Here is a 16956-nt window from a genome sequence, read left to right on the forward strand (position 1 = left end):
AACGCCGTAGAGGATGGAAGTGGGTTGGATGTGGAGGAGTGTGATGGAGTCAGAGGGACGGAGGTAGTTTTGGATGGCCCATTGAACGGCGAAGGCGCTCTCGTCGTTGAAATCGACGGGAATTGCGATTTTCCTGTGGGGTTCGTCGCCGGGGGCGGAAGTGGTGGTGGAGGAAGACGGTGGAAGTGGGTAACGAGGTGATGATGGTTGGATTTCGATTTTAGCGAGAGTTGATGAATGAATGGTGTTGTGAGTGTTGGCGACAGACTCACGGTGAGTCCGTCTCACCCAAAATTTTACTGAAAAAATATTGGTACCTCGAACTAGGCGAGGCACCAAACGTGGCAATCCGAATTCGCTAATGTCAACTAGGTCGCCAAATAAATCAACATAGTACATGAAAAAAAATGAAATGTGGTGATACCTCGAATAAAACGAAGTAAAGCACCAAATTAAACGTGGCAAATCGTATCCCAAATGTCAACTAGCTAGCCAAATGCAGTCGGGAAGGAAGAAAAAAACAAGAGAATTCACGAATAATCAAAGAATTACTAATTCGTATAATAATTATACCGAAGTTAGGCAAGAAAATTAGTTTATTTGGAGAATCTAATCTAGGGCATAAAGCTCGACCATCAAATTAAAATCACCAAATTCACCTGATTTTTTATGCATGACATGAAGTTTGTCTATTAGTACTCATTAATTCCGTCAATCAACCATGCACGTGAAATTGTGACTTTCATGAAATTATTAGCTCAATTTGTGGGATGATGGGAAGGAAAATAAGTCTTCGTTGCACAAGTTTTACGCCTATGGGCTATGGCCGATATGATTCTTGTGAACATGCACGTTAAACAACCCATATATACATGCACCATCAGTTTTGAGACCTGTTAGAAAGGAAAAAAAAAAAAATCTACGCATGAATTTAAATATTGTATGGAATACGTAGTTTGCAATAATCAACTCTGGTCTTAAAAAAATGATCACATTCTTTCTGTTTCAAAATAATTGATACGAGTACGTTGGACTTTTTCACTTTTATATATTAACTTTGACCTTAGTTTATTATTAGTAACGTACTAAACATAACTTATTCGTGCCAAATTTGAAAGTATCAATTATTATGATTGTATGACATAAATAAAGTTAGTTTTTTCATTTCATCGTTTACCAAATGATCGGACAACATACTCATACTTGTATCAAACGAAACGATTTCTACCTTAGAATAAAATGAAAATGTGATAGCCATTGAATTATGTAGGCTAGATGAGGTAAGTAGAATGGGCATGTGCAGTCCCATGTGGCACCACCCCCAAAACATGTAATGTGAAGATAAATCAAATATCAATAGACAATGCGAGTTCATGGTCGGGTCAATTTGGTGTGGGCCTACTAATCAAACTATTGTAGCAACCTAGCTTAGCTTTATTCATACATACAGGATTCTACTACTGCTATTACTGGATATTGGATACAACATACAAGTACTATCCATGAAATAGTAATGGTAAAATGGATCTCATTATGAGTCAACATTTAACAATACTGGATAACAATCAAATGTGTCTCTACTCATACGTTTCTTAGACCATAATTATACTTAATTATGATTACTTTGTTCTTGTAGATTGTGTCGTATAGCTCAATCAATACTTAATTCACAATTACTTCATATCATAGTAACGTAAGGTTACTTTAATTTCTCAAAACAACCATTTTCATTGCAAATGTAATTTAAATCAGAGTAAATCGATTACATAGAACGACAATAATAGTAAGAACCCCTTATCAATTCACAAACACAATACAAGTGTAGAAAATTTAATGTTGTTGTTAGATAAAAAGTATTGTAGATGCATATATTTGAATGAACGACAAATACAAATGAATGAGGTATTTATATTAACACAAAAGGATTGAAATATGATTTATTGATTCCTATTAGAGTTAGCAACCTCGATCTTTACACAAGCACATAAAAAGTTGTTATAAATTTAATAATTTCATCAATATATACTATGAAAATCAATTCATCCATTGTTTAATAACTATAATAACTGAAGTTTTATACTTCGTAATCATCAATGCTCATCTTTGACAATTAACTTCTATCAAGGTCCACAAATCATGCTAGGATTGATTTGCGTAACAATCCCATCAAACTATCGTACATTAATAGTTTAGGCCGAAAACAGTCATCTACATTAGTGGCCTGAATTATTTAGAATAGTAGATTAATCATGTATTAAGCAATTAATAGTGATATATTAGACAGTAATTAATCACGTACTTAAAGCTCTGCACTTAATTTAATCAACGATCCATTGCTAAATTTTCGGCTTCTTTCCAAATCGTACAACTTACACAAGACATGATCTTAATATAGCCTCATTATTTTACAAAAATATGGCAGTATATAATATATATGCCAGTAGTTTGCACTAAAATCCACCTGTAGTAGCTTATATAATCTTATATTCGACTACTGCTACTACAAAGTACGGAGTATTTAATTTGTATTGACACAGTGTTGCTCTTGGCCAGATAAACAGTTTATTTGTTCAGTTTAAACTTTGTTTTTCGATGAATTTCATGAGAAGGTGAGGTGAAGATTGGAGAAATTATTGACAATTACGTAATATGTACACGACATGAAGGAGGAGAAGGATGCAAGCTTTGTTCATTCAGAGACATAAGGGCAAATTTGTAATTTCGCACATTGTCAAAGCTAGTATAAGATAATTACATAGTTGTGCCTTGACCTTTGCAAAACTAAATTATTGTTGTGCTTGCAAGGAACGGTTGCTCAAGGAAGCTACAAGTTTGGAAAAAAAAAACTTCCAAAATTAAATTATGTTGAATAATACAAGTATGGGCTGCATGCAAGCTACAAAAAGTCATTGCTAACTAATCAAGAGGGCTTGTAGCTTGAGATGTATATAGTTTGACAATCTGAAGTGGCAAGCCAAACAACATATCTTATAGCCCGTCATTGGAGTTGCTATGGTGGTAGTGTGGTACCAATAGAGAGTATTTTAATTGTAAAGCTAAGCTTAATAAAACTCTTATCTGTTTACGTAATATTGACGAAAAAGTATAAGTTGTATTTAAAATATTATTACGTATTATACTGTTGAGCTCATCTGTTGTCTGTTCGTGATTATACTAGTTTTTTTTTGTTTTTTTTTTCTTTAAATGTGAGTTGTCTTACAATGATGTAGATGAAAGACAATGATCATTTTATAAGTTTGTGGATTTACCCTTTCTATTGTCATCCAGGGCTAGATTAAACCTTCTCACAGTTTGTACGTCGTTTAAACTCTCATTCTTCTCATTGGGTAACCTTGAAGCCCATGCAATTTTCAATTATCAGAATTCAGAACCCAATTTGTTAATCATCCTCGAAACTAGGCTTTTAATGAAGCAACTACGTCGGTTAGCTCTAGATTGAAACCCATTTGCAAAGCTAGGCAATTTTTATTTGAACATATAATTATTAATATAGATATCTATTTTTCAAAGGATAGTATATGGTTGGAAACTTGAAAGTGATGGGCGATATGATGTTTTGCCAATACTTTGTTAGGAAGATTAGGAAGACTAGTAGTGACTATTTTTGGTCGACATAAGTTCCCCTTTAATAAAATTCCTTGTAGTGCGAACTGATCATGTGTCTTATTATTTGTCTACTTTTATTCTAATTATCTCTAATTTGGCCCCATCATCAACTTTTGGTAATAATACTCGCATTATTAGATGACTAAGGCCATCTCCAATTCCAAAAACACGATCTCCGATTATTTGACTTAAAATTATATAAACTTTTTAAATGCTACTTTTTTTTTTTTTTTTTTTTTTAAATTGTCATATATATGGAGAGCAAGAGCAAATGATGGAGATCAATGGCGAATTTTGACTTAAAAATATTGAACGATCTACAATTTAAACATCTAACATTTTGCTCAAAATTATCTACTAAGCCGTAGCATATTAATAATAACCTAAAGTTGTTTAGGTTTAACAACTAGTTAATAAAAAAAAAAACTTACTCAGGGCCAGTGTTAATTGCCCCGGTATAGTGAACAAAGGTCCACCTTCAATCAAATTAAAGATGATTATGGGGTAGTGTCTCGTGTCTAGCACACGTGCTTTGGGGTTAGCTAGGTCTAATCTTTGGCCAGTCCCACGAGCTTTGTTCTTTGTTGTGCCAACATTCTCATACCCATAGGCCATAGCCTACAACCGCCCTACGTACTCCGGTTGTGCTATGCTTGCATGCCTAAGCCAGTGAACTTTAAATTAGTGTGCCTTTTCATGTTGTGCCAAATATATGTGGCTCAAGCCTAGCTTAATGCCATCTTTGCCTTTAGTGTAAACACATTTAAAATTTAATTTCATGTTTTAAATACCACCTTAAAAACTTAAAACAAATAAACTAGATCACCTGTATTTATTGCCAATGTTTATTCAACTATAATCCTTTCCTATTGCAAGATGCAATTAATTAATTTGAAAAGCATGTTGATAGACAATTGTAATATGTTTTTATTATACTATTTAACAATTTAATCCACATAGCTACAAGTTTATAACACAAAGTAAAATGTTATCGTTAAAATTGCCCTAAAATCGAATTGAAAATGTGCCAAATATACATGAAAAAAGTGTAAGATTATTTTTTCTTTATTTTATTTGTGCTGAATTGAAATTTACTGAATTATACTTGTTGTATTACCGAATAAAACTTATTTTCTTATTGAAAGATTTAAACTTATATTTGGATTCTCTATTACTTCGTATGTTGTTTAAAATTATCGATATTAATTTGCTAATTAAAGTTTTCTTTTAACAAAATCAATTCATCAATAAAAAGGCCATCTATAAATAAAATTTAAATTGACAGATACATAGTAGAATCAAATAAATGTTTCCTTCATCAAAGCTACGATTTAACTTATTTTTAGTAAATATTATTTGAATAAGTAGAGAAAACTGAGTGTTCAAGTTTAACAAGTTAAGAGACACACAAATTAAGACATACTCAGTATGATCTCACTTGTGGCTTTTAAGAGTTACAACTACGGAGTAGTGAAGTACTATTACAACTATAGACCTATAGTAACAACACAACAATAATAAAGTCTTAGTATAGGAGAGGAAGCATGGGAGGAGGCGGGAAGTAAAGGAGCGCCTATTTAACAATTCCCAAATTAAAAAAAATAAAATAAAATTGACTAGGGTTTTTGCTAAAGATTTCTTGATTTTTTTTTTTTAAAAAGCGAAGAAAAAAAAAATAAATAAAAAAAAAAAAAAACCTCAAACATGTAGGTAGTTGTTATATAAGATGGAGAGGGGCCGTCACAAGTCTCAACAATGCTAATCTTCCATTCTGCCTCTATTTCTATCTCTACTTTCTCTCTCTAGAACTCACCAAATCCCTTCATACTCTTTGCAACATCAACTGTCTCTGTTATCAATTACTACTAATTCACAAATTACGTGCATTTTCCACCATTTTTAATTAACTTATACAAAAAAAACGGCTGAAAACAGGGGAAGTTTAATTTCTGATAACACCCAGAAAATTTGTGAAAAAAAAACCCAGAAATTTTAAGAAATTTGCAGTAAAATTTGGAGAAGATGAAGTATGTTCTTGTGACAGGAGGTGTTGTTAGTGGACTGGGGAAAGGGGTTACTGCTAGTAGTATTGGGGTGCTCCTTAAAGCTTGTGGTCTTCGTGTTACTTCTATTAAAATAGGTATTTAGCTATATTTGCATTTTAATTTTTCTGGGTTTTGTTCATTTTTTGAGATTTTTTACGACGTGGGTTTTGGATTGATGGGGATTAGGTTGAAATTCAAGGGTTTATGGGGATGTTAAATTAGTTGATTTTTGTTTCCCAGATTTTAATTTATAATTTTTTTTTGTTTTTGATGTACATTGCACCATTTTACCCAGAAATGAGTTTAATGTATGAGATTGTTTTTATTGTCTGATTGGGTTGAATAATGGAATTAAACCCTGAGATTGTTTTTTTTTAACCCTTTTGATTTTTTCTTGTATTTTTGTATGTTTAATTGATTTATTTTGTTGTTGCAGATCCTTATCTGAATACAGACGCAGGAACTATGTCACCCTTTGAGCATGGTGAAGTGTTTGTTTTGGATGATGGAGGCGAGGTAACAAAAATCTTTATCTAATCATATTTTATTAATTTATTAAATTGCATATTTTAGGTTTATGTAATTCAAATTTGTTTAGAAATCAATTTCTTAAGATTTGAATATAAAAAACTTTAGTGAAGTCATTATTGATTTGACTTAATTTCATTTTCACTGTTAGCAATTTGATTTAGTTTTTGTTTGGTCTTGGCGGCAGTGTAGGTTGTTGGAAAGGATAGGTATCTTAGAAAATGATGTTGATTTCTATAGTTATTTTTCCTCAAAAGCTTTCATGAAATGTATTCCCTTTTAGCTTGAATGGAACATGCAGACTCCGACTGACCTCGGGTGAGTAGTTGTGGGTTTGAACCACGGGTAAACCCGGTGTGTTGTTCATCAGAACATCGACTCGATGCGAGGCAAAAGAAAAGAAAAAATCAGCTTTTGGCTTTTGGATTATGCTGTTTTTCATTAAAAGAAAAAAAGGAACCTAGGATATCATAAGGAATTATATCTCTAAATACCTAGAAGTCAAAAAGGGAGAAGGAAATACGAAGTAGAAGCTTTAGATTGTGAAATCAAATGTGCTTGCTTTTCTTCTTTAAGCAGCAAAATGATTTCCCTTTGTTCTTGCCAATATCAGCGTGGGGCCGAAGTAGAGAAAGTTGTTGTTCCCTTCATGAGCTTTATTTATACTATGATTTCGAGTTTGAGCTGAGTGATATTGATTCTCTACTTAACATGTGATCAAGTGATCATGACTTTCTAATGGTTAACGATCTATCAACGTTCATACTTCATAGTACTGAACGAACCGAAGTTGATGTTGTTTGTTCAATTGTTTCGCAGGTGGACCTAGATCTTGGTAATTATGAGAGATTCTTAGACATCAAGCTGACACGCGATAATAATATAACAACTGGGAAGATATACCAGGCAAGCTTAATTACCGACACTGCCTTATCTGTTACCTAACTTGTCCCTCAACCCTTCCTTCTGAAGGATGGAGTAACCCACTTGACTATGTTTTTCAATTGATATTGATTTTTGTTTTTGCTATATGTGACAGTCTGTCATTAACAAGGAGAGAAAGGGAGATTATTTGGGGAAAACTGTTCAGGTCTTTTTCTTTTCTAATCCATGATTTTTCACTGCTACTGTTGACCCTTCACTGTCATTTTAATTATATTCTTTGTGATTGTTAGGTTGTCCCGCACATTACCGATGAAATTCAGTCGTGGATAGAACGTGTTGCGCATACACCGGTAGATGGCCAGGAAGGCCCTCCTGATGTTTGTGTCATCGAATTGGGTGGAACTATAGGTGTGCCATCTAATATACCCTAGGGTGTTTTGTCATGAATTTCAACATTGGGTGTACAATTGGTCTGAAAATTGTGTTTTCATGGTGTAGGGGACATCGAGTCTATGCCGTTTATTGAAGCTCTTGGACAATTCTCATATCGCGTTGGTAGGTCTTCTCAGAAGTGTTGCATGCTTGAAACTGCTCTTTCTTTGTTGGAAAAGTTTACTCAATACTTCTTCTCAACAGGTTCTGGAAACTTTTGCTTAATTCATGTCAGTTTGGTACCCGTTCTGAATGTTGTTGGGGAACAGGTAGTTCAATCAAATACCTTATGTTAAATATTTATGTTTTTGTTTTTATGAACTGCCTTTTTGAGGTTTGGTTTTTAGCCATGTCCATGCTCAAATTAATTGATGTAAATTCTGTATTTACTTCTGACAGAAAACAAAGCCAACACAGCACAGTGTTCGGGGACTGCGAGGCCTGGGGTTAACAGCAGATATTTTGGCTTGTCGTAGCACAATGGTATATCTTTCTCTATGTCAGTCATGCTCGTATACACTTTCTCCGTGGTGATGTTTGGCTTAAACATTTAATTTTACCGTGCAGCCTCTTGATGAAAATGTGAAGGCGAAACTCTCACAATTTTGCCATGTTCCGGTACTTCTAACAGCGAATCCCTTTTATGATTTGATCGCATTTGTTCGCTCTTATGTGATTGATATATATGAATTAGAACCTTACCTGAATTTGTCCTTTTCAGGGTGAAAATATAGTAACTCTGTATGATGTCCCCAACATCTGGCACATTCCTTTGCTTCTTAGAGTAAGTTTTTTTTTGGTTTGCTATTGAATAGAATTTTTCTTGTGGTATTGCTCATGTTGAGCTTATGGGTTTCTTTTTATTTCCATCAGGATCAAAAGGCTCATGAAGCTATATTAAAAGTGCTCAACCTTAACGGGTATACCCTTGTATCTCATTTGCCTAATTCTTGGTTGATTTTCCTGTATTCTATCTGACTTTTGCTTGCCTTTATGCAGTGTTGCAAAGGAGCCTGTACTAGACGAATGGACTCGGAGAGCTCAACTTTGTAGTATGTTGCAGCAGCCTGTAAGTTCTGATTGACTTTTTAATTTATTTTTTTCTCAGCTATTTGTCTTGTATTAACAAGGCATATTTAGCCGCAAATTATTTTTGATTTTTTTCTCAATCCATTAGGTGAGGATAGCTATGGTTGGAAAGTACACTGGACTTTCAGATTCTTATCTCTCTGTGCTAAAGGTAATTGAGGAACCTACATCTTTATTTCTTGAATATCTTTTTTTTTTTTTTTTTTTTTTGTGGGGGGGTGGGGGGGCGGGGCAGAGTAATTTTGCCTCTTTTACATGCATGCTGTTGATGAATTTAAAGATTGTATAGATTCTGCATTTTTGGATTTACTGCCACTTTAGAGCCGCAATGGAGTCTCCTGGATGTAAGCTTAGCTACTCCTAATTATAGGGTTAGAGCTGCATTTTTTTTAATTAAGGAATAATCAATATGTTGTAGGGCTATAAGAACCGGGCTAATGAACTGGAGGCGCATGCCATACATTGAAATTAATTGCCTTTATTGACCGCCACTTAAATGCTGTTTATTTTCCCTGCAACGAGAGTATCCATGTTTTGACTTTAACTAAGCAAATTATGGACATATGCAATGAAGCATAATTGTCTTTGTGTACCGTCTTGTAAAGTTTCGTAAAGATCCCCAGTTTTATTATATGCATTTTGGGAACACTTGTCTTTTGATTATGCTGATGTATTATACAGCATACAGTTAAAAAAAATCTTCCCCCATGTAGCGGTTGACTCACATATGTTCTATGTAGAAATGAGAACTAAGAAGGGTAGTTCAACAAAGTTTATCTTGATACTTTTTTTTGCTTGTCACAAATCCTGCAGCCACATCATATGTGGGGTCTAGATAGTCTGGATCGCATTAGGATATTGACCGTATTGAATTTTGCTATAAACAGGCTCTCTTGCATGCCTCAGTTGCATGTCATCATAAATTACTTATTGATTGGGTTCCTGCTAGTGACCTGGAAGAATCAACCAAGGAGGAGGTAATGATGATTGCTTTAATCTTTTTGTTTTGTCCCCTGAACCTCCTTGTTTATGTTCATTTAATTGTATTGATGTAAAATTTCAACATTGCAGAATCCTGAAAGCTACAAAGTTGCATGGAATATGCTGAAGGTTAGTGTCCTTATCCTTATTTGTGGTTAACTGTACTTGGGATTTTTTTATTTTTATTATTTTTAATTGTAAACGATATTGCCATGATTCTTGTCTGTGTTCGTTATAACAAAATTCTTGCAAGCCATAACAAAAGGCTGAATTCTTTTGCATCTCTAAAGATCTTGTGTACTTTTTATAGTCAAGTACCAAAGCTTGTCTATGTCTCACCTTATTTTCTCTTTTTGCATCAAGTTCTGTGTGTTTAAAAATCCCTGGTTACTTTGGCATTTCAGGGTGCAGATGGTGTTCTAGTTCCTGGAGGATTTGGTGATAGAGGTGTTGAAGGGAAAATTCTTGCCGCAAAGTATGCCAGAGAAAATAATGTTCCTTATCTTGGCATTTGTCTGGGAATGCAGCTTGCTGTTGTTGAGTTCGCTCGGTCTGTTCTTGGTGTACAAGATGCAAACAGCGAAGAGTTCGATTCAGAAACCAAAAAAACCCCGAATCCTTTTGTTGTATTCATGCCAGAGGTGTGTATTATAGTTATAATTGTCATGTTCAGGTGCTATTGTATATTTTCATCTTATCTCTTCAAGTTGAGGATATGACTAATGATATTAAATAACAGGGATCAAAAACTCATATGGGTGCCACTATGCGGCTCGGTTCAAGGAGGACATACTTCCAGGTCAAGGACTGCAAGAGTGCAAAGCTGTAAGAATATAGATAGCAGCTGCCTCTTTTGTTGGACAGTCAATGAATGCCTTGTACAATGCTTATGTATATTTTTCTTCTTCTTTTAGATATGGCAATGCAGACTTTGTTGATGAGAGACATCGCCATAGATATGAGGTGAGTAATTGACAAGCAATGATTACACCTGTTTGTTGTGGAAAATTAATTGCTGTGCTACTTCATACCCGATTGTAGATGCTTACATTTTAAACTAATTTAGATATGTTTATAATTTATGTTATAGGTGAACCCTGATATGATTGCTCAGCTTGAGAGTTTTGGCATGTCTTTCACCGGGAAGGATGAAAGCGGCCAGCGAATGGAGGTTAGTTTTCAGCTTCAAAAATATTCAATGTAGGAGCTGTCTGATAAATCTTTTGTCCTTATATTGTTTTTGACATTCTTTGTGGTTAACAGATTATTGAGCTACCCGATCATCCCTTTTTTGTTGGAGCTCAATTTCATCCTGAGTTTAAATCAAGACCAGGAAATCCTTCTCCTCTGTTTGTAGGTGTGTATTCTGCTATTTTCTGCATTCTCTTGTGGAAACAGTTGGTTTTTTGAGGCTATTCTTAAAGTTTTTTGTATGGCCAAATTAATTGTCTAATGTTTGAGTGATGAAACCCTAAATAGGGAAAATATTCCTTATTAAACCATCAAGCCACTAAACTGATCAACACACACAATTTTATGGCCATTAACCCCTCCCCCTTTCCACTTGATTATTAGCATTCCTTTGTTAGTGGAGATAGGCAAATTTCCCCTTTCGGAAATGGGTGTATCACTCCCTGTATTTGCTGATCGCTATTGGTTGTTATCTCATGCATGTTGGTTTGTCAACTAATATTTTAGTAAGTGCAGTTGATCTCATTTTTTTTACCTAATTGCTTATAGGTTTAATAGCAGCAGCAACTGGACAGTTGGGTGCTTTTTTGGACAACCCTAACATTGTACATAATATGTTGCAAAGGGATAGTCCAAAGTGCAATGATCACCTGTCAACGAGATCTCAGCCTTGTAAGTCCAAGAAGGACCAAGTGAATGTTATTAGCAAGCAGCCTGTCTTTGTAAGTGGAGTACACAAAAGCACACATAAGGAGCCTGTCTTAGGTAATGGTGCATTGAATGACATTCATCCTGGATATGCTAATGGATCGATGAATGGTATTCATAAAAAGCATGGTAATGGGTCTGTAAATGGCATTTATCTAGAACATGCAAATGGGTTAGCAAACGTTGTTGATCTGCCACATGCTAATGGTTCAATTAACGGTAATTATCCGGAATATAGTCATGGTTCCCTTAATGGCAATTGCAAGGATCATGACAATGGGTTGTCGAATGGAGTACATATTGAGCATATAAATGTTACCCTCAATAGCATCTATAGCAATGGTAACGGATTTCACTAGTAAAAAAAGGAACGGAGGGTAAGAGCTCCTTTGAAGTTAGTGGCCATGCTTGATCAGCAGATTTTGATTAGCTCCTTTTGCTAGTATTTTCAGTTTGACTGTACAGTTGATTAGAGTAAGCTCAGGTCTTTTAGCTCTCGGGATTCTGCGTACTAACAGTGCTGAATCCGGTCTTTTATTCAGGAACGGCCTGTTGTATTTGATGGTTGCATTGCTATGTAACTAAGAGGGGTTGAGGTTTTTCTTCTTTTGCTCTTTTATTTTTTGGGTCGATTATGCCCTCTGTAAGCTGAAACTGGTGTATTTCCTACTGCCTACTGGGTATCTATCTTGAAGAGTGAATGTGTACCTTTTGCATTGTACAACTTACTTTCAGGAGGCTCGATTTGCGACTGGCTCACCTTTTGCTTTGTTTTTTTTTTCACCAAGATGTAATCTTTGGAACCTCTTGTTTAATGAATATGTGTTTTGAGGATTTTATAAACAGAACTTTTCAAGATATGTATCTGGTAGATCCACCCCCTGTTTCCCCTCTTCTCAGATTAGAAGAATGCTGAAGATAAGGTGTACATATATATTGGTGTGAAGGAACTGTTGCAGTATCATACATCTCAATGTGTTTTCTATGTATTTTTCTGCATTCATTAGTAGTAAAAGATTTATTTTGAATTTTCAATCTAATCTAATTGGCCTTGTCTCTAATATCTAGGGGTTGAAAAATGCTATAAAAATTGTTAGTGACAGCAAAATACTGAGAAGAGGATAAAGATAATGGAACGGACTTATGAAATAATGGAATAGAATTTAATAAATAAGTTTCAAAAAGAAGATTTTAAGGAAAAAAAAAACCTTTTGAAAACAGTTATAATAATAAATCATTTTCAAAATAATTCTGCATCTATTGCAACATGCCAACATAAATGTTACTATGAGTGTAAAATTAATCTTCTATAATCTACAATGAGTGTAATATTAATTATTTTTTTTGTAAACATAAGTATTATTAATCTTTAATTATTTACGATGAGCTTGTAAAAAAAAATTATCTACAATAAGAATATAATGATATAAATTCGTTTGTTTATGTACAATGGGAATATAATGATATAAATTCATATGTGATAGTTTCTTTAAAAAAAAAAATTAATAATAATAATCATTTTTTATATGGGAAATTAGTAATGGTCGATATTACATATAAATGCTCAAAAATGTATTGATTTTCTTAACGCTAATTGATTTTCAAATGTATAATTTAAGCTAAAATCAAGTCTATAAAAAAAGGGGAAAGAGCGTAAACACAATGGTTTGTATATAAAGATTCACATATTTAAAGGAATTTGTGAAATTAACTTTAGGAATTCCTTAACTTTATGGAAAATTTTAGCTTTCTATTTAGCGCTGGAGCTAGCTTTAATTTTCGACGATTGTTCAAATTAATGTAAACTAAATCTTAATCAAATGTAAAACTAAATTATTAATAAAATATTTTTATAAACTTTCATCATCAATTATATATATATATATATATATATATATATATATATATATAAACTTGACACATAAAAATATATGTGCTATTGTGCTCATTGTCCTTTACATATTACAGAATTTAATAAATATTAATAATTTTTTTTTATCACTTAAAGTTTTTTTCTACAAAACTTAAGTGAGTCTATTGACTCTATTGCCTTTAACTTATCTTGCCATTGCTACTCCATTTTCATTATGGTAGCTGATGAAAATAACTCATGCTTGTTTGCTCCTCTTCGCGTAATTTGTTAATTTTAAATAATTTTTATATAATTTGTTTCATGTTGAATCCACTAATAAATAATGTTAGATTCGCCAATACGTTGCTTAAAAAATGTGACTTGATTCTCAATTGATAACAATCGATGTAGCACTGGAGGATAGGTGGCCAACTATCAAATAAAGAGTCAGTCGTTAGGTTTTGGAATTTTGAGTGGCGAAAATATGGTAACTGTTTTTGGTTTGACAAGTTTCATTACTTTTAATAAACGTTCAGTATTTATCATACTGTGAATTCTCACTTGATTTTGCGAAGTATTACATGCTAATTTTTTAAACTCCCGTACAATAACAACACACATTTTTTTAAATTAGTCTAACATATCTGCATACATTATTGATTATAGACTTCCTTCCCTATAACACTATAAAAAGGATGCTGACCCAGATTCCTTCAAGGATCAGGACTTAGGGAATATTATTCGTGATGTAGCCTCTCTCATAAGTAGAACCTGGAAGGTTTCTATCTTTCATGCAAGCAGAAATGTTAATCGTGTTGCTGACAAATTAGCTTCCATGGGAAGAAAAATTGTCAACCCAGGACAACCAGTTATGTATCTCTACCCCCAGCTGAACTCTTTCAAGTGTATGCCTCTGATATCCCTGAGATGGTGGCAACCTAACGCTGTTCTTGCTCCTGCTATTGCGCTCCCTTTCTATTTTGATCTTTCAGTCTTGTATTTACAAGCTTTTGTGTATTGGCGTTTAGCTTTTTATTTTGCTTTAGTCTTTATTTCGGTTTGCTACTTGGAGCATCTATGGTGCTGGATCATCTTAAACATTATGATCTTGTATTTTGCTAATATGGTTGCTGCCATATTTATGTAATATATATGCTTTTCCCTTTTGTGTTAAAAAAAAGAAATACACAAACGGTGACATATTAAACTATTATGCACAGAATTTTTCCAAATCCATACCCATCTTGCAAAAAGTTGGGAAATGATAATTTACTCATCGAGATTTTTTATTGTTTAAATGCTACTACAGATACAATTGTAGTTTATTCCAATTGAGATAAAAAACTGTAGAACTTTCTATACAGTTAATTCCAGTTGTGATCAAAAAGTTGGTTTTTATATTCTTCCCATTTAAAAGTTTTATGTATTCGAGTGACTTTAAGGATTTTATTCTGGTTTGAAAGTGTATAAATGGTAATGTTAAATAAGTCTATAAATGTTAATTGCGTTTGAATACATGGAAATTCTCATATGAATAGATAAAATCAAGTTGTTGACTCTTCTTGTAGCAAGGTTAAGACTTTAGTTCAAGGGAATTGAATGAAAAATAAAGTAAAAGATATTGACAAATTAAGGGGAAAGAGAGAAATGAATGGCTTTTCTTGATTTATTATTCATCAATAGGTAGTGTTTTTATACAAAACCTAAGATCATAAGATAGGAAATAATCTTCTGAAAGATATCTACCATAACCATATATCCTAATATATATTCACTAAATAATATCTTTAGCATAAATAAACCTAAATATATTATTCTCCTAATAAAATCAGTACGGAAAATGTATCACATATATTTTCCAATATTGATAATATCATATCTCTAACATACCTAAATATATTATTCTCCTAATAAGATCAATAATATCACATATATTTTCCGATATTGATAATATCATATCTCTAACAGATACAGTTTTAATCATGTTCTCATGTTTAGTTAAATAAATGACATGAGAATTCAAAGGAAAGGAAAGAAAAGGAAGCGGGAGAAAGTCCCTTTACAAATTTTTAGCTTTTGTTTCCTCTCGAAATTGGTGGAATTCGATTAGAAAGAGATAAATAAAATTCATACTTCTTCTATTTTTATTTTTATTTTAAATACTACACACGGGTTTAAACATTTGCCGAGGTACAACTTTGACCATCAATATTTTTAATTAGATAATATTTAAAATAATTCAAGAAAAAAAATTATAAAAGTAGACATTGTGACAAATCCAACAACATAGTACATAATCATATTTATACATTCTATATTTGTGAAAAAAATTAAGTCAATGGTAACATATGAATAATGCCAAATCTCAATTATAGCATTTAGAAAAAAAAAGGTTGGAAGTACACTATAAATTTCATTTCTTTTCCCTTTCTTTCCTTTCATTATTGGAAAATAAAATCACTTTCTTTTCTCATCTTATCCTTTATTAATATTGAACCAAACCAGCCTAAAGCTAGGATTAATAACACTGTATTGTTGCTATACCTTAGGTTTGAAAGAGTATGTTAAAAAAAAAAGTTTAAAGTAGAGGTGATCATAAATTTGGATCAGATCGGGTTTTAACATCAAATGTCATGTCCAAAGCTGTCCAAAAATAACGGGCTTGTCAGGCCAAACGGGTTTTTAGGCTGGTTAGGGCTTTTAACTAAAAAAAATTGTTTTTTAGCTTGCCCAAACCCACCCTATTTTACAAGTTTGGGCAAGCAATTTTCGGATCGAAACTTGGCCTTGCTAAAGCAAGTGGGACTGATTTTTCTTGCCTTGGCCCGCCCCCGTCCCGCCCTTTGATCACCTCGTGCTGGTTTTCCGCTTCCAAAGAACATAGTGCTCCCGTAGCCCTGTTTTATGCAAATTCATTGAATTCCAACACAAAAATCCGTAGAAAAAGGAAAAACAAAAATTTGAAACTCAAGGTTTGTGAAATTGCAGGTTATCATCTCATCTCATCTGAGTCTGTGTTGTTTGTTACGTTTCCATGGCAGAAATTGAATTGAAAAAAGATTGTTTGATTGAGATTCTGAGTCGATTGCCCATAAAATCATTGCTTCGATTTACTTAATTCGATCCCCTGAATTTGTTACTAAACATTATTCAAAATCTCCAACCAACCTTGTGTGTATTCTATTGGTCAAAATTGGCTTGGGTTCTTTCGGGGTATGGTCCAACCGGTGTTTGGAACAAAGTACGCAATGTCAGCCTACCCGAATGGCCATCAACTCGGAATATGGTATTTTGGAACAGCAATGAGATTGTGTTCAGCCCTTATGATGGTACAATAACTTTGCTCAACTTGACTACCAAACAAATGAAATCCCTTGGAGTTCCTGCTGATGACACTCTTGTTGCTTATACAGAGAGTATAGTTTCTATAGCAAAATATGTACGCCAACCGCCTATTAATCTATTATTGATCACTCATCAGTTCAAATCAACAACACAGTATCCCTATTAAATGATACCAACGTTAGAAAGGTATTGAAGGGCAAAAGGGTGAGTCTACAAGGAAGTTGCACTACTGGAATAAAGGGCAATTTGTATGCTGTGGGGTTTCTATGTACC

The 16956-nt window shown here is 33.5% G+C and overlaps 1 protein-coding gene across 1 annotated transcript; it reads left to right on the forward strand.

Annotated features, from left to right (window-relative positions):
* Window positions 1-5299: 5299 nt before the first annotated feature.
* LOC110727490 (CTP synthase-like) lies at window positions 5300-12385 on the forward strand. The gene is made up of 21 exons (XM_021907046.1): window positions 5300-5767; window positions 6109-6188; window positions 7020-7106; window positions 7240-7290; window positions 7376-7493; window positions 7584-7640; window positions 7722-7786; window positions 7917-8000; window positions 8085-8135; window positions 8239-8301; window positions 8391-8437; window positions 8517-8586; window positions 8695-8757; window positions 9494-9583; window positions 9678-9716; window positions 9992-10228; window positions 10327-10412; window positions 10502-10550; window positions 10678-10758; window positions 10851-10944; window positions 11328-12385. The coding sequence occupies exons 1-21, from the start codon at window positions 5650-5652 to the stop codon at window positions 11843-11845; spliced, it is 2148 nt and encodes a 715-aa protein (XP_021762738.1). The 5' UTR covers window positions 5300-5649; the 3' UTR covers window positions 11846-12385.
* The last annotated feature ends 4571 nt before the right edge of the window (window positions 12386-16956 follow it).

Source organism: Chenopodium quinoa, unplaced genomic scaffold (genome assembly GCF_001683475.1).
Source record: "Chenopodium quinoa cultivar QQ74 unplaced genomic scaffold, ASM168347v1, whole genome shotgun sequence".
NCBI lineage: Eukaryota > Viridiplantae > Streptophyta > Magnoliopsida > Caryophyllales > Amaranthaceae > Chenopodium > Chenopodium quinoa.

Bases quoted from the DNA above. Each gene is read 5' to 3' on its own strand.
- LOC110727490 (XM_021907046.1), top strand. From the start codon at position 5,650: ATGAAGTATGTTCTTGTGACAGGAGGTGTTGTTAGTGGACTGGGGAAA. The intron at 6,189-7,019 runs GTAACAAAAATC...ATTGTTTCGCAG, and splicing joins TTTTGGATGATGGAGGCGAG to GTGGACCTAGATCTTGGTAA. The intron at 8,587-8,694 runs GTAAGTTCTGAT...TCAATCCATTAG, and splicing joins GTAGTATGTTGCAGCAGCCT to GTGAGGATAGCTATGGTTGG.